Source organism: Phasianus colchicus, chromosome 5 (assembly GCF_987193195.1).
Source record: "Phasianus colchicus chromosome 5, bPhaCol1.hap1.1, whole genome shotgun sequence".
Classification (NCBI taxonomy): Eukaryota; Metazoa; Chordata; class Aves; order Galliformes; family Phasianidae; genus Phasianus; species Phasianus colchicus.
This window is the reverse complement of record NC_143440.1, coordinates 10,373,291-10,394,843: the sequence shown is the minus strand read 5'-3', so window position 1 is coordinate 10,394,843 and position 21,553 is coordinate 10,373,291. Positions and strand designations below refer to the sequence as shown.

At 37.5% G+C, this 21,553-nt stretch overlaps 1 protein-coding gene and 1 long non-coding RNA gene across 7 annotated transcripts in view; one reads left to right on the top strand and one right to left on the bottom strand.

The window, feature by feature from the left end:
* The window catches only part of ZNF143 (zinc finger protein 143), a 32,762-nt gene extending 18,005 nt beyond the window's left edge, over window positions 1–14,757 (top strand). For 2 of the 4 annotated variants that reach the window (XM_090140455.1, XM_031613992.2), the window contains 9 exons: window positions 2,809–2,928; window positions 4,064–4,139; window positions 5,657–5,782; window positions 7,513–7,692; window positions 8,488–8,715; window positions 9,837–9,985; window positions 11,667–11,828; window positions 12,603–12,749; window positions 13,822–14,757. In XM_090140455.1, the coding sequence (XP_089996581.1) occupies window positions 2,809–2,928; window positions 4,064–4,139; window positions 5,657–5,782; window positions 7,513–7,692; window positions 8,488–8,715; window positions 9,837–9,985; window positions 11,667–11,828; window positions 12,603–12,749; window positions 13,822–13,905 (1,272 nt within the window). In that variant the 3' untranslated portion in view covers window positions 13,906–14,757. The remainder of the gene's footprint in view (window positions 1–2,808; window positions 2,929–4,063; window positions 4,140–5,656; window positions 5,783–7,512; window positions 7,693–8,487; window positions 8,716–9,836; window positions 9,986–11,666; window positions 11,829–12,602; window positions 12,750–13,821) is intronic. The other 2 variants (XM_031613993.2, XM_031613994.2) reach the window with 2 other exon arrangements.
* LOC116242956 (uncharacterized) lies at window positions 12,758–21,163 on the bottom strand. Of its 3 annotated transcripts, none has more exons than XR_016466697.1 (4): window positions 21,041–21,163; window positions 16,068–16,123; window positions 14,781–14,852; window positions 12,758–13,756 (listed from the first exon to the last, which is right to left on the bottom strand). It is a non-coding gene; the product is annotated as an uncharacterized LOC116242956 (long non-coding RNA). The 3 variants fall into 3 exon arrangements; XR_016466698.1 differs by lacking the exons at window positions 12,758–13,756; window positions 21,041–21,163 and adding exons at window positions 14,095–14,184; window positions 17,681–19,041; XR_016466699.1 differs by lacking the exons at window positions 12,758–13,756; window positions 21,041–21,163 and adding exons at window positions 14,095–14,184; window positions 18,778–19,041.
* Between the last annotated feature and the right edge of the window lie 390 nt (window positions 21,164–21,553).

The following is a 21,553-nucleotide window of genomic DNA, read 5'->3' as shown; positions in this document are numbered from 1 at the left end:
TGGAGTTTGTTGTAGGATGGAACAGGGATACAACTCTATCAAAATGCAAAATTCAAGGAAGAATAGAATCAGATTTTGTTTGGCTTTAACTAGAAGTAAAAACCTGTTAAGCAAAACAAGCTGTTACCAATATCCAGTTACATGTTGATTTCAGCCTCAAGCCCCCAGAAAAGTGAATCTGAAGGTTCTTTATCTTGCACTTCATATGGCTGTATGGAAGTGTGCTGATCTTATGGAGCATTATGTGTTCCAAACAATAACCAGAAAAGATCTGATGTTTCAACAGGTATTAAGGCTCAAATTCTGACACCTGCCCAATAAGGTGACTTCATTTGGCTGACCATGGAAGTGAGGATCACAGAGCTATTGGTTATTTTGGAAAATATTTTCAGTAATTATTTCTTGGTGTGATTAATTACCTACTTGTAACTCATTTAGAAATAATGTATTATTTAAGATACTTTATCTAAATTTGAAACTATTTCATTAAATAAGTGTGTATTTATAAATTCTTCCTAAAAAGACCAAAGTAACTCAAGAACAGAACAGATGTTATGCTGCTGAGTAGTCATTCAGACCATTTGTGTATAGTTCAGGTTTTCATCAAAGAAAAAAATAAAAGCATAAAAACCTCTTTGTGATTTGTAGAGATGAGAACAAAAGCCTTTGTGTGACCTAAAGGATATCATGCATTATTTTTTTTCACATCTGTCATACCCATCTGTTCATATGAAAATCAGAATCGTATGACTGCTGTGTGTATGTGATATAAAAATCTTACCTGAGATCTTAGGTACCTTTGTTATTCTTCTGTGTTACCTGTCTGAGCTAAATTAGGATGCATTTGTGGTTACCTTCAAAATAAAGAGTTTCTGAGTTTTTGTTTGGTTAATTGGAGGACACCAGTTCTCTGGAAGAAAGATTGAATTAGGGAATATTTGAATAAAATTAGGCATATGCACACATCTACTGGACCTAATGGATGTACCCGTAAGTGCTGATAGAGCTTGGTAATGTCATCACAAAGCCACTCTCGATTTTCTTTGAAGGGCAGTGGTGTTCAGGGGAACTTTTTGAGGACTGAAAGAAAGCAAATGTCATTCCTGTTTCAAGAAGTGTAAGAAGGAGGATCTGGAGATCTACAGATCTGTCGGCCTCACCTGAGTCCTCAGCAATTAGGTGAACAAATGATCTTACAAGCCATTTTCAGACATGTTAGCATTTGGGAATAGTCAGTATGGATGTAGAAAGGATAAATAAGGCCTGACCAACCCAATCATCTTTTATGACAAAATAACAACCTTTGTAGTTGTGAGAATAGCTGATATTGTTTATTACTCAGATGAAATGAGCCAACAGGAATCTCAGGAAGTTTAATAAGAAGAAATGGACAGTCACGAACCTGGGAAGTATAACCAGTGCACTGGTAGAAACTGGAGAGCAACTGGCTGGAAATCAGTTTTGCAGAAAAGAACCTGGGGATCCTGGTGAACAAGCTGACTGTGAAGCAGCAACATGCCTGTGGTAAAAAAGGCCACACGTCAGCAGATCAAGGGAGGTGATCTTTCCCTTATATACAGTGCTGGTGATACACACTGAGAATGCTTGGTCCAGTTCTGAGCTCTCAGGAAGGCATGGACTTACTGGAGTAAGTCTACTGAAGGACCATGAAGATGATTAAAGGCTTGGAGTGTCTGACAGGCAAGGAGAAGTTGAGAAAGCTGCAACTATTCAGCTTCCAGCAGAGAAGGCCGGGGGAAATTTTACCAATAAGTATAAATACCTGACGTGGGCGTATCAAGATGAGAGCCTGGCTCATAGTGTGCAGGATAAGAGGAAATCTGCATAAACTGAAATACACAAAGTTCCATTTAAACCTGAGTGGAAAAAAACCTCTTGCCTCTGAGGATGACTGAATGCTGGCGTAGGTTGCACAGGTTGTGGTGTCTCCATCCCTAGAGATACTCAGAGCTCAGCTGGATATCACCATGAGCAACTTGCTGCAGCTGATTCTGCTTTGAGAAGAGAGATTGTATTAGGCTGTAGCATCCCACTGGTACTGTAGCTTGTTCTTTGACATTATAGAATGGAATTGGATTATGGAGAAAAGGGAAGTAGTTTGAAAGAAAGATAGACTTGTAAAAGTCTCAGTTACTTTGTATACAGTTGTATCAACATGTTTACATTTGGTATCCTCCTCTTTTTTTCAATCTGTAAGAATGTTCCTTGATTATTAGTGTACAAAAAAGCCTTTGGTAGGGATCTAAGCTGTATCACGAAGCTATTCTGTATATTTTCCTGTTGTGTCATGCAAGAAGGCAGAGTAGAACCTCGCTGCAGTTGCACACATTAGTTTGATCAAAATACATGCATCACTAACAAAATACAAAATGCTTTCCTTCATTTTTAGAAAATGCTCATTATATAAGTGCATTTAATTATTGGTTGGCCTTTGTGTGAACTTATGTTTGAAGGTGGTCTGATTTATAGCTAACCTCCCTTAGGAGCAGAGCCAGTGCCTTAGATGTGTAATCTAAGCCTCTTCTTTCTCGCACTCATCTTACTGCTTCACTTATTTTTCAGATTATTTAGTCTTTGTTATTTGACTAATTAATGCATTCATTTAAACGTTCTAACTCTAAGTAAAACTCATGCTTTTAATTTCATTTACTGAGTGCTATGAAATACATTGCGTGGCAAAGAGAGATGAAAGGAAACCTGTTAGGATCAGCTTTGACTGCACAATAGCGTGTGACTTTCTTGATCCATTGTACTTTTTAAATCCCTTTTTCTTTTTTTCAACTTCAGATTGTCTTGCAGGGACATGGAACAAGGGTGGCTGCAAAATCTCAGCAGAGTGGAGAGAAAGCATTTCGCTGTGATTATGATGGCTGTGGAAAACTGTACACAACAGCTCACCATCTTAAGGTGATGAGATATAAATTGAGCATTGTTGGTTTGCAGGCATGATTTTTTTTTTTTTTTTGACAAATTTTGCACTTTAAAGTGATGGAAATTAACAGAGAAACAACTGCAATGTGCTGTTTTGTCAAATATTTATTTGGTTGGTCTTAAAAGAATCATTTGTCCCAGATGTTCAGCTGATTTTCCTTAGTGTTCTGACATGTTTGAAAACAGAACATCTAATAGACTGCAGTTACTGACTAACAAAATATACTGTTAACGTTACATAAAACATGCACTAAAAGTTGCAAAAGAATAAATGTTGACTCGAAATGATGCTTATGTAGTGGTCAGATTGGTGTAGATGCAAACGTGGCGTCATGGTTGGCCCATATATTGCCAGCATGTAAGAAATCTCTTGTTGAGATAGTTTCTGTCAGTAGTATCACAGAAATTCTGAAATTCAGATTTCACTAATCTTCGTGAGTACATGATTATATGAGAATTTCAATTTCTAAAAGATTTTATCATAAGTCTAAATCTTCAAAACAAAGAACGTGCAAAGTGAAGAGATGGAACATCTTTTCTTTACAGGTAGCAAGTTCTTGGTTCCCTCTTGATTGGTTTTGTTGTTGTTGTTGTTGTTGTTTTGTTTTAATTTAGTAAGTAAATTACTGTAGAGCTGCATTCCAGTTTAGATGGAAGTGATCACCTGGGGATGAGGAAAGCTCCTTTCAGTGGAGCCTTGTCTGTGACAAAACACTGTGAAGTCAGTGAAGTTTTGAGCAATGTAAGAGGACCTGTAGAAGTGCTCAGTGTAGTCAAAAATCAGAGAGAAGGCTCTGAGGCATGCCTGCATGCTTTCTTTAATTTACTTGAGTGTTGGCAAGTCCACATATATTTACAGAAACATCTTTTGTAAAACTTGAAAGGATTTTTTTAAGACTTGAAAGGATTAGACTAGACCTTAGAAGAAGACACCTGTAGTTTTAAGGAAAACAGTCTTTGTTAATTTTTATCACTGACTTAAAAAGGAGACATTTAAATGTGAATCTTAGGAAGAGAAATAAAATGTATTGTCTTTGAGAATAAGGTTTTTCTGTGCTGAAGTAATCAGATGCAACATCTTATTAAATGAGTGTGTTGGATGTCTTGGCAGGTACATGAAAGGTCACACACGGGAGACAGACCATATCAGTGTGAACATCCTGGATGTGGTAAAGCATTTGCAACAGGTGATTCTTTGTAGATTAACTCTTTCTGCTTTTTAGCGTTTGTCTGTATAAGTTTATGGTACCATTGTTTGTTTTTCTTAACTGCTAAGTATAGAGCCTGGTTGGGAATCCATTTATGAGAACTGCAGATAAAGGTGTCATTCTAGCTAGTGCAGCATATAGAAAAGACAGAGGATTTAACTATTAGTTACTGGAGGGGTAATGAGGTGATGAAACACTTGGCACTTTCATTTCACCTGTCACGCTGCAGTCAGATTTTATCTTGAAAAAAATAGACCTTCTTAATATGAAACTAATAGTGTAAGTTACACGAGGTGACAGAAAAAACTGAACCTGCTGGCTAGAGGGATCTAGATAATGTTCTGATCCAAAGTTGAAAAGAACTTTGGTGGGAGCTGCTTGAAGTGTTTTTTATCACACTGTATCAGGGTGATGTTTCTCATAAAGTGAACACTGTATTTTGTACAGACAATCCATTCATAAATGATAAACTACCTGAGATTTGATTTGATGGTGTAAGATGCAGTTATAAGTGATGGACAATCGAAGGTGGCACAAAAAAGCAAAACTTGTTTCAAATTCTTTTACTTTGAATGTAGATTAGCTTGATACTTAGAAAAGTTAGACTCTAGATTTTCTGTAAAAACTGAGGTGTTTGTGGAACTCCATCTGATGTAATAGATTGAACAGTGTTTCTTTAAATAAGAAGCACAAGAAATGCTGATGAGAAAGGTCAAAAGACCTTTTTCCACTTAAAAGGTTGCACATAAGTTTAATATTATAATGTGTTTGTAAAGAGATTTCAAAACAACATAATGAAACATTATTTTCCATTACTACAGACTGCTGTGCAGCTCTAAACAGCTTTCTGTCTAATGATGTATTTTTGGCCAGAGCCATTTATACCACCTTCAGCCTTTGATATATGGTTCGTGTCAGGAACCAAAAGGTCTCAGCTTAAATATTAAGAACTGTGCTGTGTTGGATTGTGATGTGATGTTTATTTTAGATGTAAGAATGAATTGATGCTCCTCTTTGTAGCTATCCGTTGTGTTCATAAGAAGTCAAAAATAGAAGTTGTAGGAGTTTAGGGATATAGTTAGAAAACACTCTAAAATTAAGTAGGTGCCATCTTCTCACAGACTGTTCCTTTATTTTTTTAGAAATATATACATCTCTAGTGAATGAAAAGAAAATTCATGTTTCTAATAACATTCTAATGATTAAATACCATTTTGATGACAACTACTGGTAAGATGAAAAAAAATAGCCAGGATAGAGAACATGTCAATTTCCTCAGAAGATAAATATTTACCTACATTATAATAATTGCAGTTTATCCCTTTGATGGGAGTGGGAAGTATACTTTCCTTATAAACGAGGGAAGGAGGAATTTATAAACTGTATCAGGAGTTTTGTTGCTCTGTATGGTAGAATGAAGTGCTTGCAAAGAGTAATGGCTTCTGACCATCTTAATTTGGTACTTAGACTGTTAGAACATCCTTTCTGTCCTTCAGGGTATGGATTAAAAAGTCATATCCGAACGCACACTGGTGAAAAGCCGTATCGGTGCACAGAAGAAAACTGCACCAAATCATTCAAAACTTCAGGAGACCTCCAGAAACACATCCGAACCCACACAGGTAGAATTATTACCACTTTTGTTTTCCTAAGTTAATTCACTTTGGTGGATTTCTCTGATTCACATTGCTTAGAAAAGTGTTGAAGCACCCACGCTGCCATTGCAGACGTTTAGCAGCGTGTCACTGACGTTGTCACTGAGCACCTTTGCAGTTTGGTTTGCAGCTGTAACAGGACAAGGGATCTTTGCTCAGTAACGCAGCTCACCTTTTAGAAGTGGTTTGGTGCTTTAAGATAAATTGAATGCCAGATTCATGAAGGCTGATAGTTCTCAGCTTGTTGCCCGCCCTTCTCGCAGAGAAAAATAATAAAACATATCGTATCAAACTTAATGAAGGTTTCAAACGTGTGAAAATTAAAACTTAAGTCCTTGTGGAAACAGATGTGCTCATACATACCCTGTGCGAGTTTCAACAGTGCACCGATGGAAGCAAGCAAGTCTTCTGGCCTTGCTGGTGCAAGAAAATCTCGGTCACCTGGAAACAGGTCACTTTTCTAGCAACTCCATTAGAAACACAAAGGCAAACCGGTCGGGTGACATTCCTGCAATCGCTGAAGAACAATCAGTGTTGTGGTTTCTGACTGCAGCCCTCCTTGAGGCTGTAATTGGAGGTTCTGCCTCGCGACGGGGATCAGGGGAGCCATGGTAACACAACATTGAGGCGTGTACACTCAGATACGCTCTGCCTTGGCAGAAAAGTGGAAAACGTTCCCGAAACGGCGGCCTTAAGGAGTGAATTATAGTTTCCTCTGCCAAGAAGCTAACTGCTTTGGAGTTTCATGGTATTAATATCTGTATCAGGACTTCGTTTTTCATTTCTGTTTCCAAGTACTTAGAATTGTAGTGCTAATCTGCCCTCTCTTGCTCTCAGACTCCTCTCTCTGTTTACCAGTACGGTGGGGGGAATGTACTTAGCCCTACCAAGTGTGAAGTCCCAACAGGACGGCAGGTTGGATGGCTCACGCCTCTCCAAATTCAGTCCCTTTGCTCTCCCCCCAGGAGCTGTGTGCTCTGCTAGGTCTGAAGGATCAGGGAGATTAGACGGGCTGGCTTTATCTGGTCTTCATGGTGAAGGTTTTGGAGGAGCGATGTGAGTTACTGTGTGTAAATTTAGTATAGGAATGGAATTAGTAACAGAAAGATCTGTGATTGCTTTGACTTTGGCTTTTGAAACTTGAATTTTAAGGCTGTGTGTCTTTAAAAATTTGTCTCAGCCAAAGGTAAAGTGCTTTCTATGGTGAATTCTACTAATTTGCCTGTATCTCGATTATGTATTAAATCATGAAGTAATTCTTTTTCATTTTATTAATTACAAATGTACAAATGGTACAATGCACTTGTTTTGGATAACATATGTAGCATTTTGTCTGGGTTAAACACATGCTAGAATATAGGTAATATGGAACTGAGTCTGTTTTAAATATCATGAAGTACTAAGTGCTTCATAATTTATCTCACAGGTTATACGATTTTCCCAGTTTTTGCCAGATATTGCTAGAACACTCCATGGTCACATGTTCATGGCATCTCTGAATGAGGATCTCAATTAGATAGCTTTGGATTTCAACATTCAGTCTTGTGGTTTCTGCCTGGAGCCCTCCTTGAGGCTGTAATTGGAGGTCCTGCCTCACTATGGGGATCAGGGCAGCCATGGTAACACAATGTTGTAAGTGTAACTTACAATTTTTGTACTCCTTCATAACTTTTCTATGTGTACTTCTTTTTTTTCAGGCGAAAGGCCCTTTAAGTGTCCTTTTGAAGGATGTGGCAGGTCATTCACAACATCTAATATTAGAAAGGTTCACATCAGGACACATACAGGCGAAAGACCTTATTACTGCACAGAGCCAGGATGTGGGAGAGCTTTTGCCAGTGCAACTAATTATAAGAATCATGTGAGAATACACACAGGTATGTGGATGGTGTTTTACGTTTTGAAATGGATCCTGCTTGGAAGAGTCTCCTTTTTTGAACGCTGTTTTGTTGCACTGTAGTTGGATATAGTCATGTTTATGTGATGTGACCTGGTGCCTTTGTTTTGGCCTTATCTTCCCTCATATGGGGATAGTTTGGCTCACCTTTGTGAGCCACCCTTTCACTTGGATTGTATTTTCAAGATTCTGAAATGTAAAAGCTACTGATAGCTATATCATCTTAGAAGCCTTACATTTTTATAGAAGCACGGATAAGTTTCATGGAGAACTTTTGTATCAGATTGGCTTTATAGTTTGTAATGAAATTTTGACATTTGTTTCATTGATTTTTTTATGGATTTCTTAAAGGAACAAAACTGTCAGTGCTGTGCAAAACTGATGTTTAGGTTAACACCTTTCCAGAAGCTCAAAGTTCTGTGACACTCTGTGATGCAGTTTGCATCTATCTTCATCCTCAGTATTAGTTTCTAAAGATTGTATAAATTGCAGCTTTTAGACTGCATCATCCTGTACTCATCAGGAGGACATTTCATATGGAATGACAGGGAGAAAAAAGGGCCCAACTTTCACTGACAGATTTAAAAAAAAAAAAAAAAAAAAAAAGACCAGTGAAAGGCTGCATTGATAAACTTAGTGAGCTAGAGCTTCACTGTTGCCTTTGAAATTGAAATTGGGTTGGTAGTGGAAGTGTGTCACTAAATACCTTACAAATTCATTGACAGTTTTGTCTCTGCATTCTGAATAACATTCTCTCTTTCTCTTTGCCATCCAGGGGAGAAGCCCTATGTCTGTACAGTTCCTGGTTGTGATAAACGTTTTACAGAGTATTCCAGTTTATACAAACATCATGTTGTACATACTCATTCCAAACCATATAATTGTAATCACTGTGGAAAGACATACAAGCAGATTTCTACACTTGCTATGCACAAGCGGACAGCACATAATGACACAGAGCCCATTGAAGAGGAACAAGAGGCTTTTTTTGAGCCACCTCCAGGTTAGAGTTTCAGTCTTTGAATCTCTTGTCGTAACAAATGGTCTGGATAATATTATGCTGGTTATAACCAAGGAAATTAAAGTATAGATAAAAATCTGAAGTACTTAATAAAAGTTATTTAACTTCTTTGTAGGACTTTTTAGTGTGCTGGTCAACTTGTAAACAGAAACTGAGAGAGTAATTGACCAGATCATAAACTGAGTTTATAGCAGGCTGGAGATAAGAGAGATTTGAGAAATCTGAGCTGCAGTCTCAGCAAACCTGCTATAAACAATTCTGCTATAAACGCAAATGTGTGAAGGGACCTGCAAGAGTCTAAAGTGTTTGTCTGCAACCTACTGGATTTTTCTGAGGCTCCATAGTTGCTGGAGGTCTTTTATCAGGAATAAAGGCGCTGCTTTGTGAAAAGGAAAAATCTGCCTGTGCAGCACCATGATCCTGTGGTGGTTTTGTGACAGTTAATAGCAGTGTCTGTGAATTTAGGTCCTAGGGGCAAAGATGAAAATTAGCTAAGAACTTTTTTCATGTTATGAGTAGTATCTTGTGACTATAAAAATGAGGTTAAAAGAAATACCGTGTGAGAACAGTTATCATTTGCCAAACTGTGACTTGTCTGAAGATAGAAAATGCAGATGCAAAGGGTTCTGTTTTACTACATGTATTTGGGAAACAGCACTGAACGCCTCAAGCAAATTTGCTATAGTCTCATGCCGTCTTTTGAGGGAATTATAGGATTCTTTTACTGAAGTTAAACATTTATTAAGATAATTAACTGAAATCTTCACACAAAGGCATCACTGTATTCCTCTGTCTGTTAATGAATAACTCTTAAAAACTGCCATTTGTGTTCTCACGAAGGCTCCTGCTTGGAGAAATTAACATTTAAAGATTGAATTAGAAATGGTTTGTTGCCTTTTTAATGTTTGAGTATAAACTAGTAATATATTTTTGTTGTGAGTAGCATTTGTATGTCTCTTCTCATCCTTCAACTATCCCTTTTCCACTGAAGTGTTTAAAAACCATCAAACCAGGCTGGTGTTTATTCCTTGTTGGTTATCTTTCCTGCCTGTATTTAGAGTATCCAAACTAAACTACTCTCTTGCCTTCTTTGTATCAAATAGGTCAAGGAGAAGATGTTCTGAAAGGCTCACAAATAGCCTATGTGACAGGTGTAGAAGGAGAGGACGTAATTTCTGCACAAGTTGCTACAGTTACTCAGTCAGGGTTAGGTCAACAAGTAGCGCTAATTTCCCAGGATGGAACCCAACACGTAAGTAAATTTTTGCTGAAGAGGTGACAAAATTATGTTGAGAGTTTAGGCTCGTGTGTCTTTGATAAATATGTGCTTTGATTTCTCATGGAAAGAAACTTATTTGAAGATTATGCTATATGTTTAGGATTGGATCTCCTCTGGAACACCTAAATTCAACTATATATTCTCTTATCTGAAACTATATGAATACGATCTTAGATTTTTTGGTCTATCCTTTATCAGTTAAAACCTCTGGAAGTTCATTATGCTCATACTATTGGCACAGGCTGTATAACAGCTGTTACATGTGCAACACAGTTGCTGAGGTTTTCCAGAGTTTCCTGGTTATTCTGTTAATATCTGATATTAGGAGAATAATATCACTGATATCACTGTTGCTTCGTTTGCAGACACTTTTTAGAAAAAATAATCTACTTAATCCCAGTGCATGTTTTACAAACTGGTAGTATTCAATTCTTACAACTTCTAATATGAACATGAGAAGATGAGAAAATAGAATAATACTACCTCTACTTGAGAGTTCCTTTGGATAGTTTTTTTTTAGGAATGGGTAAGAAACCCACTGAAAGTAGATTTCAGCACAGTTATTCAGTTTAACTCTGGTAATACATTGAATGCATAATGGGAAAAAAATCATATTTCAACTGAGGAGGTAGCTGCTGCGCCAGTAGAATATGAAAAATATCTTCTAAATTATAATTGGAGATGAAATATTAAAGGGGACTGTCACATTGCAAGCCCTGAACACTGCAGCAGTACTAAGGAATCAACATTTTTACCCGTGGAAATGAAGGCCTTTACGAGCCATGACATGCAGTTCTTCTCATATCTATTAATCCTTCAGCTTGATTTCAATTCTGTAGTGTTTTGCCTTCTAAGTCATGCAAATCATCAAATCACTAACTGATGCCCTAATACATTTATATTGGAGACATCAGTAATTTATATCAATTTTTAAATGATTTTTTTAATTGGTGGTTTTAATTCTAAGTCCTTACCAAACCTCTTTAATGTCTCCATTAAGATAAAAGCATGTGATGCAACTTGAGTCTCACTGTCCTCTTGTGTAAGACGCATGCATAGATAACCTTGCATGCAGTTCTTTGGGGTATGATCTGACTGACATGGAGTTCCAGACTCCGATTGAAAGCACACAACTCTTTCTCAGTGCTGGGCCATAATTTTATTTCTGTAAAGAGATACATGTGTCTGAAAGATCGTGGGATGTTAGATCTCCATCAATAAGATGTTTGTAATAAGGGCTTTTCATCCAAGACTGGGAATTGGCCAGAGAGTGACAGTGATTCTCAGGAAATGCATGAGTACATCAGAATGTGGAATAATAGCTGCTGTAACTTGTGGACAGGATGTAACTGCAAATGGGACTTTGGGTATTTTTTTCAGTGCTATTGTGAATAAGTTGCCTTCTAATTCTGGATTGTCAGGCAGTTTGTTTCAGATGAGGAACGTGAAGTTGCACCTTCTGCTGCTGAATCAACTAGCAGGAATGTGTTTGATGAATGCTGCTACAGTGCAAGTGCAAACTCTGATTTTTTTTTCAAATCTCAGTTAAAAACATTTACCCGAAAACAGGATTGTGTTGCTGAAAGCTAAGACTCAGGTATGACTTGAGCAGCAATTAAACCTTCTTTACTTCAGGAATTGTGTTATGTTTCAGGTCAACATATCTCAGGCAGATATGCAGGCCATTGGAAATACAATCACTATGGTAACACAAGATGGCACCACTATCACAGTCCCTGCCCACGACGCCGTCATCTCTTCTGCAGGAACACATTCTGTAGCAATGGTTACTGCAGAAGGCACCGAAGGACAGCAGGTAAAAAAATTATCCTGTGTACATAGCTGATGTTCTTTTTGAGATGGTATAGTATAGGCACAAGAGTCATCACAGTATTCAACACCAGGCTGTGTCATTCCCATCAGAAGACTACAGTATGTTAGTATGCAGCAACAGAATGTTTTAGAAACAATAATTGGGCCCCAAGAAAAAGAATATGGAGGTACCAATTTGATAATTCTTGTAGGTATACATAAAACAAGACATAGAAATGCTAAGCATTTCTCCCGAAGTCACACAGTAAACAAGTAGTAAAGCTAAACATAGAATCCAGTGTGAATTTATTGCTTAATATTATGGGATTGTAATCTGTTTTGCAGAGAGGAAACATTTGTAAGTACATGTTTATATTAATATACAATAGTTAACTTTTAGAACAAATACAGTGATACAGCTTTTAATATTTAAGTGAAAATACATCCCACTGTTCTAAAAATGTGCCATGTGAAAATGAATATATTTACTTCTCTGTATGAGTGTATGCATTCCCTGTATGTGTAGATAATCATAGGCTTACAGATACAGTTAGTGAACTTCTGTGCTGTTCTGAAGATACTTAGGTTTTGAGGACTAATGACACTGAGAAACAGTGGTGTAACCTTTCTTAAAATATGATCTGCTCTGCAGGATAAAACTGTGCTCATGAAAAGCCGTAGCTTTCAATGTAACTTTAACTTTGAAGATAACAGTTGTATGAGATGAATAGCAATAATCTGGAACCATCCAGTTGATTCTCATTCTTTGGTCCTGAAGGTTGCCATCGTGGCTCAAGACTTAGCAGCGTTTCATAGCACCTCATCAGAAATTGGACATCAACAACACGGGCACCATTTAGTGACCACAGAAGCTAGACCCGTTACATTGTTGGCTACATCCAACGGAACACAAATTGCAGTACAGGTAAAGTGAAAAATGTTTTTTGGAGTGTTTCTTGCTTCTAGAGTTAGAAGTTCCTAGTAGTATAACAAAATCAGTCTAATAAGCTTGAAAAAAAATAGTAACCATATAGCTTTGTATTTTAAATAGTATTTAAGATTAGGAAGAAGAATAATAAGCACCTGCTTTTCCAAATCTACTTGTAGTACTTAAAAAAGATTGGGGAGGGCTGAAGTTAAGGACAGATGAATCTTTCACTGAAGAATGATGTACGTACTGTTTGGGAGTCAGTAGATCTTTTGTGGAAGAGTGTGTTCATTCAGCCTTCAGCATTACATGTTAAGATGATTGGGAATGCTACATTATCAAAGTTGCATTGCTATTGCCTATTGTATAGGCTGTATATTGCCTATACAGATAAAATTACTAAAATTGTTATTTGAACTCTGAAATGTTAATAGCAAAAGAGTGTAAACAGTCATGTAGAAAAAGCAATAATTGGAGATCTCTCTTTTTAGTTGCATCTACAAGATAGTAATTTCCTCTCCAAACTACTGTAGAACTGAACAGTGTCATCGTGACTGTTTCTTTTTATAATCAGAATTCTGCAGTACATTGTATACATCATATGTTGTTGTTCCATAGAGCTTATTTTCTCAGAAGAATTAAGGAAACTGAAAGTGTTTGTTTTGGTTTACCAGATCTAAAATGTAATTTAGTGGCTACTGTAATTTCAAAAGCCTTGTTTTAGCTTTGTTATGTCTGTCAAGTGAAATTATTATCTGTCTAAATTGTCTGAATTATTACATGTAATGAAATGCATTTACCACGCAGCAATTCTTTGAAGAAACTGAATTTGGTAGATACACAGAATCTCAGTTAAATCTGCTATGAGAGCTATCTGCTATCTCCTGGTTTTCATGCTGATTAGATAGCTGTTATTGTAGATGACAGGCGATGAACAGTACTGATCACACTAATTTGTGCTCACTACCTATTGGTATCTTTGCCTTTGGTTTCATCTTACAAATCTGTAAAGAAAAATTAATCTGTGTAAAATTTTAGATTTATTTATGTTTGAATGCATTTGTTTCAGCTTGGAGAACAACAGTCTCTGGAAGAAGCCATTAGAATAGCCTCCAGAATACAACAGGGTGAAACACCAGGAATTGATGATTAACTTCTAAAACTGCTACCAGAACAATAGAGTGAAAGGTATTTTATTTTCAAACAACAAAAGTCCATGCCAGCAGCAATCCACAAAAACTTTGAAGTTCCCCTCTCATTGATACTGTGTACACATTTTATGCAAGAGCAAAGAACGTTTTCTAAGCGCTGTGTACATAACCCTGGGAATGGACTGACATCATCTACTTCCAACTGTTGTATATTCAGGAATACGGAATTAGGATTATATAGTAAATTTCCTTGTTATCCTTTCATCAGATTTCAGACTGGTCTACAAGCAAGTTAAAAACAAAACAGAAGTATTGGAGTTAATTTTTAGTGTCATGTACAAATAATGAAGGCATTACTGAAGATTTGAAGTGTTGTAAAGACTATAACAAAATCATAATTTCAAGAACCCTTTCAAGTTATAAAGAAGACAGAGCCTTTTCAGTTGTTTTCCATGAATGGAAAAGGCATGGATTTTGAGCCTACTGTAAACCTTCGTACTTTGATTTGTTTCATACAGATTTGAAAACTCTTTAGATTACCCACCCCATCTCATTCATTGTAAATACAGATTGTTAATGCTGGAAGTGCTAATTGTATTATCTTTAAATTGGATTGTGTACAAAGGAGAAACTTTGGTTGTTCAATATTAAAAGAAGTAAATCTAATGATTTCGTTTCTTTACATATTTTACTGAAGATGTTACTCTGAAATTATTATGCAATAAAAGATAACAAGATTGTATTATCTAGATAGGATGATATTGTTCTGTGACATACTGTTTTACTTTTGATGGGACAAGTTAAATTATTTATTTACGGCCTTGTATAATTTTTTTTTCCAAAGTTTATTTATCATAAATTTAAATTTTTGACTTACTCGTTTTGACCGCGATTGACTGAAGTATGTGAAGTAATCAGTGCCAGTCGTTATTTTCAGCATTCTGAAGCACTACAAAAATTATTAAAAATCATAATTAGTCAACTGATTTTGACTTAAAAGTAAACTAGGAGTTTTCAAGAGGAATGTGTTCAAATGGTGCGTTTGGGGCATAAATACATGTACTAATAGTCTGTTTTCAACAGTTCTGAGTGCCTGCAGCTACTATTTGTTACCTACGAGGTGCTGATAATCAGTGATTTTGAAAATCAGGACACAAGTTACTAGGAAAAAAAAAAGGATTAATTAAAGATGATGTAAGTACAGTGCTCCTCTCCACCTATCATTCTATAAAGGAAAAAAATTCATTGTAGATAAATCTAACACGTACTGTAAGATGTAACTTAAAACTTTTTATACAGAAAAATGTCTTTAATTGTCTTGTTAGTAAGCTTGTTGAGCAAGTTAAACTTCCTTGGCTTCCTGTAAGATTCAGTTCTTGCTTTAGATGAGTGTCGAGAGCACTTCAGAAACTGAAGCCCCACCTTTGTCTTTCTCAAGGGAAAGATTAAACATCTTGGGGGTGAAACGTTGATCAAGTAATCATTTTGTATGTCTTGAGGGGCTTATTTTGCATTTAAAAAAAAATAAGTTAATAACTATGTACTTGGAGGTATTTGACATCAAAAAGGCCACGCTGAATATAATGTGATTGACCATATCAATACGGGTTGCAGCTTTTTATGCTTTTCATACAGATGGCAACTGCAAAATGCTGTGAGAGAACACAGTACTATGGGATAAAGGTGGTCAAAAAAGTCTAATCTCGAGGGCTGTTACAAAGCAAAACTTGAAAACATTCAGGTTGTCTGCAACCTTCCTGCAGGATTGAGGCTGTTTACTTACTTAGGTGCCAGATTTCCTGAAATTTTAAGTAATTTTGATGTCCCATGGAGATAAACTGTACTATGCAAAGAGGTTAATTACATGTCAACTAGATCAGTTTCTTAGTTTTTATGACTTTTTAGAAATTAAAGATGTATCATTTGACATGAACGTTCAAGTTTTTTTCTTAAATTTCATTGCTAATAGTTTTTGGAAACACTGGCTGGAAGTGACTTAACAAAGAAATAACAGTGCCTCTCATTTCCCAGGACATTTTCTGATCACTGTACAAATGTGAGTATTACTTCTTCCTTCATACTAGTTAGTTTCCTGCTAGGTACTAAAAACTAGCTTGATAAGGAAAAGCTGCAGAATATTTAAGTAATGTTTCTTGTATCTTACCAGTTGTTCTTGCAAAACTCCTGCAGTCAAAGGTTGTGCTTCCCCCATAGCTACTCCTATAAAGGAAAACATACTTAAATACTGAATAAACAAGCCAGACTGACTTAGACTGTTTAGTCTTGAAAGAGAACCAGAGATGATTATATGCATTTTCACTGTGAGGCCTTGTATGTATAACAGACTTGTTTTCAGAGTGGAGAGTCCTCTGTGATTTTCTGCTGGTTTCCCAGGACATGGAAGGGAACCTTCTTGTGAGCATATATCACCTTTGGAAGGTTCTGTAGTGGAGATCACACAAGTTGAAATTGGGTGAGGTAGGGATCTTGGTGAAAAGGGTTTCAGGAGGAGGAAGCAAAGAACATGCCCAAAAGGACTGGGTGTTAGGCAGTAGAAGTCTCTTATATTTTGCCATAGATTTTACTTCTCTTTTTGAATGTTCTGTTTCAAAGGGAGTGACACACTGGAAGAAGGAATTGTAAAAGAGGGATCCTATGAAGTAGAACAGCCCTTCCTCTTAGAAATTGGCTCCCACATTTCCAGCATTCCCAGTCACAGTTTTCTTTCAGACTTGAATTTCAGCCCTAACTCATTCCTTAAAGGAAAAAAAAACAAGCCATCTCTGGACTTGGCAGTCAGCACTGGGGGATTTGCTTTTCTTTACAGTAGTTCAGTGCCTCTCCAGATAGTAAAAACAGAGAGGCAATTATTAGAGGTGCTCCAGGCTGATGACCTTTCGTGCCAGAGGCATTGTGCATAACAATGGGACAGTTTTTACCCTAAAGAGCTTAATGCCAAAGCACACATGAATAGGCTGAAGCTGCAAGACTGTGTTTTTAGAAGAGTAAATCCTGAAGCCTGACAACAAAGTTGTAAAAAGCCATAATCCCTGATAGTATAAGTAATCTCAGCGACCAGTCAGCTGACTGATACCAGAGATACTCAGACACAGTACGGCAGGAAAAAGGACATGTGATGTCTGCCTAGCATACAACAGAAGAGAAAGCTAATAGTCCAGATAAACAAAATGTAGGAGCTTGGAGGGCAGCTTTTCCTAGACTTTACTCTAGTTCCTAACCTTCATTAAATTGTGGGGATGTTCTGGCTTCTCTGACAGCCATGTTGTACTACAATACTGAAAAATCCCTGTGTGCTCCATACTTCTCAGGAGGCAGAGCTGAGAAGCTATTTAATCGGTTTTAACCACTAGGAAAGACGGCAGAGTAAGGATGTGAAGAAGACCTGTTTGAATCCAGCAACTTAACAGCTTCATCTGTTAAACTCAGGCTGCATGCCTTAGGGTGACCATAGCTCCAGCTTAACAAGAATGCATAAGTGCCCTATGATGAACCCATCCCAGTCACTTAATTTGTCTTTGAAAGGTAACAATAAGATGTGCAGCACAGATATCAGCAGAATTTTCATGTATAGCACAAGTGAAAGTAAGAGTAGGGCAGGCAGGAGAATGATTTCTGAAGGAGCAAGCTCTAAATTTCTAGAAAACTGGAAAACTAGAATTGAAGGATAACTTGAATTCTATTCAGCTATTTACAGTTGTTTGAGACTTCAGAAATATACTATTTCACTCTTTCTCATTTCTTTCTCAAAAAACATACCAGAATTAACACGTGCCTTGTCTGCACAGATGCAAATGCATGAATTCAGTCTCCAGTTCATTGTTGATAATAATGTGCTCCTATTTTTGCAAATCACTATATATTTGAATAGTGGATCTCCCAAAAGTATATTTTGTTCCATTGGATAAAAGCCTTCTGAAGTCTGAACCTATGTGACAGGAGACCAAAAGCCAGTCTTAGTTCCTGTGCCTTAAACAGTAAACTATGCTCCATAAAATAAGTCATATAAATCAGCATTTTTTGTTGTCATGTTGTGTATTTAAAATGTAGCTTAGGTGTTTTCAGTAGTTTTGATGATCCTTTGATGTTACTTTGCCAGCAAAGTTCACTTGGCCGAAGGAATATCTGACAGTGCAATTAGACTATCACCTTTAATAGTAATTGGCTGGCACCTGACCCCACTGTTAAAATGATAGCAGACTTTTCCAATTGAAGAGTTATATTCAAAGCAGACTTAATTATCCCAACAAACATACAAGCTTATATCAACAAGGAAGCATTTTGTCCTGCATAGTCTGTGTGTTTTTCTTTAATGGAAATGTGACCCTTTTAGATCCCATCCAGCTCAGGTTTTGAAGAACTAAGAGACTTTGTCTGGATTCATTTTGTTCTGTTTAAATTATTTGAAGCATTTTACTCAGAAGAATGACAAAACATTGATAGTTTTTGAGCACAAATGATTGCATGGAAAAAAAAAAAGGGTCTTAAGTTTTTATCTGCTTATCTGCATCTCTATGCTTGCAAGATATCTTACATTAAATGATACGTACAAGAGATTATTAAAATAAGTTGCAGTAAGTTTGAGAAAAGGCAGAGTACTTTCATGATTTTGTATGTTTCCTGGAGGGGAAAAAGACAAAGGTTAGAGATGCCAGTAAACTACTAGTGACTTTTGTTTATGTGCATGGGACATTTTGAGGCTTTTAATCTTCTATTACAATGATTTTAACTTCACTTTGGCCCAGGAGAGGGACATTCTCATTGTACCTGTTGTTTTCAGTCATGGCAATCATTCTCTCTTCAAACTACAGGGGTGCAGTATAGCACTCTGCAAATTTCAAGAAAATACAACTCACAGGATCAGATTGTTCTCCTGTTTTCTTTGTAACCAGAGGCAGAAATGCATGCAGAAAGGGTGTCATTAAGGCCTGAAGAAGAGTGTATGCTTTCGTTGTTATAGACAAACATTGAGGAATTGTGCCTGACTGCTTGGCAAAATCTGTGTTTTGTTGTTGTTGTTGTTTTGTTTTTTTTTTTTTAATATAACTTCTTTCTGAGCATTTTCAGATCATTTCATTGAATTCCTTTATTTTGGGCCCAGAATTTCTTCTTTGATAGGAGGCTGTCAAATTCCCCTTTCTGTTGTCCACCTCCATCTCTTGCTCTCGTGTTCACCCAGGAAGTGCAATTAACATCATTGAGAAATGTTCTATCTACATGAGGAGTATGGGCTAAAAAGAGTAAAAGGACTGGCAGCATCAAGTACAAGCTGCTGGAGTTTCTAATTTTCATAGAAGCAACCTGACCTTCCTTTTCTTTTTCACTTTGTTTATCCTTCTCATAAAATGAACCAGTTTCAAGATTATGCTGGCTGCTCTACAGGTGGGTTTCATCCAGTTTTTGGCAGAACTCTTCCAATTTGATCGCTGTGGTTTTGGGGGGCTGCAGATGAACTTGTAAGTGGAGGAAATCCTGGCAAGTAGGCACTGTACTCCCTTCTGTGGCAGTTTCCTCTGACAGCTAGACAGATTGGCCATTGTTTCTCTTCTTTCCCATTCATCATTGTTTGGGTGTCCTGCTACCCAGGAAGAAGAGAACTGTTTCCCTTTGAGCTTGAAAACTCCTAGTTAAAAGCTGTTGGCTATCAGTCAGAGTGTGCTACCCCAGATAAGCATTTCTGGTAGCAGAAATCTTGAGTGCACTGGACTGATACACTTCTTAATTCAAAAGCAAGTAGTTTTTTAAAAAATTGCAAATATATTCTGAAAATAAATTGAATTGGTAGACATTGCACTATTGCTAGGTAAGTGTTGCCTGGACATCAGGGTACACATCTATTCATGGGATCAGATCTTTAATTAGCGTGATCTACAGAAGCTCAAAGGTGCAATTTAATGAGCTTCCAAGAATTAGGGCTGAACTTAATTAGGGCTCCAAGAATATAGTGCAGTAGAAGACCACTTCACCTCTCTTCCCTGCTCACTTCTCTTCTTCCTGTGACAATCTCCTCTGCTAATGTACTCCCTATGGAAATGGGCTCTGTAGTATGTTTTTTTTAGGCTGTTGATAGGCCTGGTAATGTTAATTCTTGTTCATGGTGGGCAGGGTGGCTGAGTTACCATTCTCATGCTTGGGGAAAATCAACTTTTCTTCAGTACAACTATTGATAGTCCCATCAAAATACAGCAAAAACAACTCATGCAGTTTCAGGATGGCACATATGTAGAAGCTTGAATATGTGGTCCTTTTACAGCAGCTACACATTTTGTTAATAGTTGCACATTTATTCAATACTTCCTTTTCTTATTTGCTGTCAGTTTGGAAATAAACTTTCTTTTTAAACAATTGGGTTTATTTTGTTCATTTCTTTCACCATTCCTTTTTTTTTTTTTTTTTCCACTTGCATTTTTCTCTTCATGTTCTTTAGAACTATTTCCTCTTCTGCACAAACTCATCCTTGTTCCACTTGATGTTGTCCTATTTAAGCTGTTACACTGATCAACAGTTAAGTGGTTACTCTGTACAAAGAGGCTTCTGAAGTTCCATTTGCCTCTTACCCCCATTGAATAGCTGTGTCTGTAGATCCAGAAAGCAGTGCAGCAACAGTTATATTTAGGTTGAGTTCGGGAAGGAAACTGCAACTTTTACTTTCTTTCCCTCCCCCCCCCTTTTATTTTTTGTGGGGGGAAAGGGGGAAGAAAAGGGGCAGTTTTTTAATTGAAAGCTTGTTCTTTTAACTTTTTTAAAGAAGACAATATATGAATGAAGCAAGCCACAGTTTTGGGTCCTTTATAAGAAACTGCTTTTCATCTTCTCGTGTGGACCACTGATCAAGATGAAAGCTGTATGTTTTAGAGGCCTTTTTGTATTCCATCTATCTTGAAACTCAAATACTTGAGTTGGTATCTGCTATACGGTGCATTCACGTTCTGAATGGGACATTATTGTAGTTCTGAATCATTGCAAGGCAAGTGTTTGTACAGCACTTGGCTTGGTGTGGCCATCTCTGTGTAAGCGATGCCCTGTTCTTTTTTTCATAGGTTTGCCTTCAGTTTGCACAAATCAGTTTTCTGTAATCTCAGAAACTGTGTCACCGGTTGCCTGAAAACAAAGAAGTACCTTCAGTTTTCAGGCAACCAGAAGCGTGAGGTGCACGTGTGAGATGACACCGAAGTGGAAACGTTCCTCTGCGCTTCATCAGAAGGAAAACGAACGGCCTTTGTCCCTTGAGATGCTGGTGGAGCTGTGAGCAGCTGTAAGCAACACCACCTCGCTGTGCATCAGCTGGGACTGCGGGGAGGTACTGAGTCACGGCAATGGCCAACATGGCTCAAGTTATTTAAAGCACTCTGCGTTTGTGCGGCACCAGGTTTGTCGCAAGGGCTCTGCTCCTGCAGGTTCTGGAGGAAAACACGGCTGAGTGCTAGCTTTGTTCTTTATTAACCGTGTTACACAGCGCGGGCACGGCGTTCAGCGCGGCGGCGGGCCCTTTAAGGCTCCTGTGGGAGTTGCGGTGGCTGCACTGCGTGTCCTTCCTCAGAGCAAAGAAGCGGCGCGGAGCGCGCCAGCTGAACCGCACCGAGCGCTGATGTTCCGTTTTAGCTGAGGAACAGCGCCAAGCGAGACTTGGGA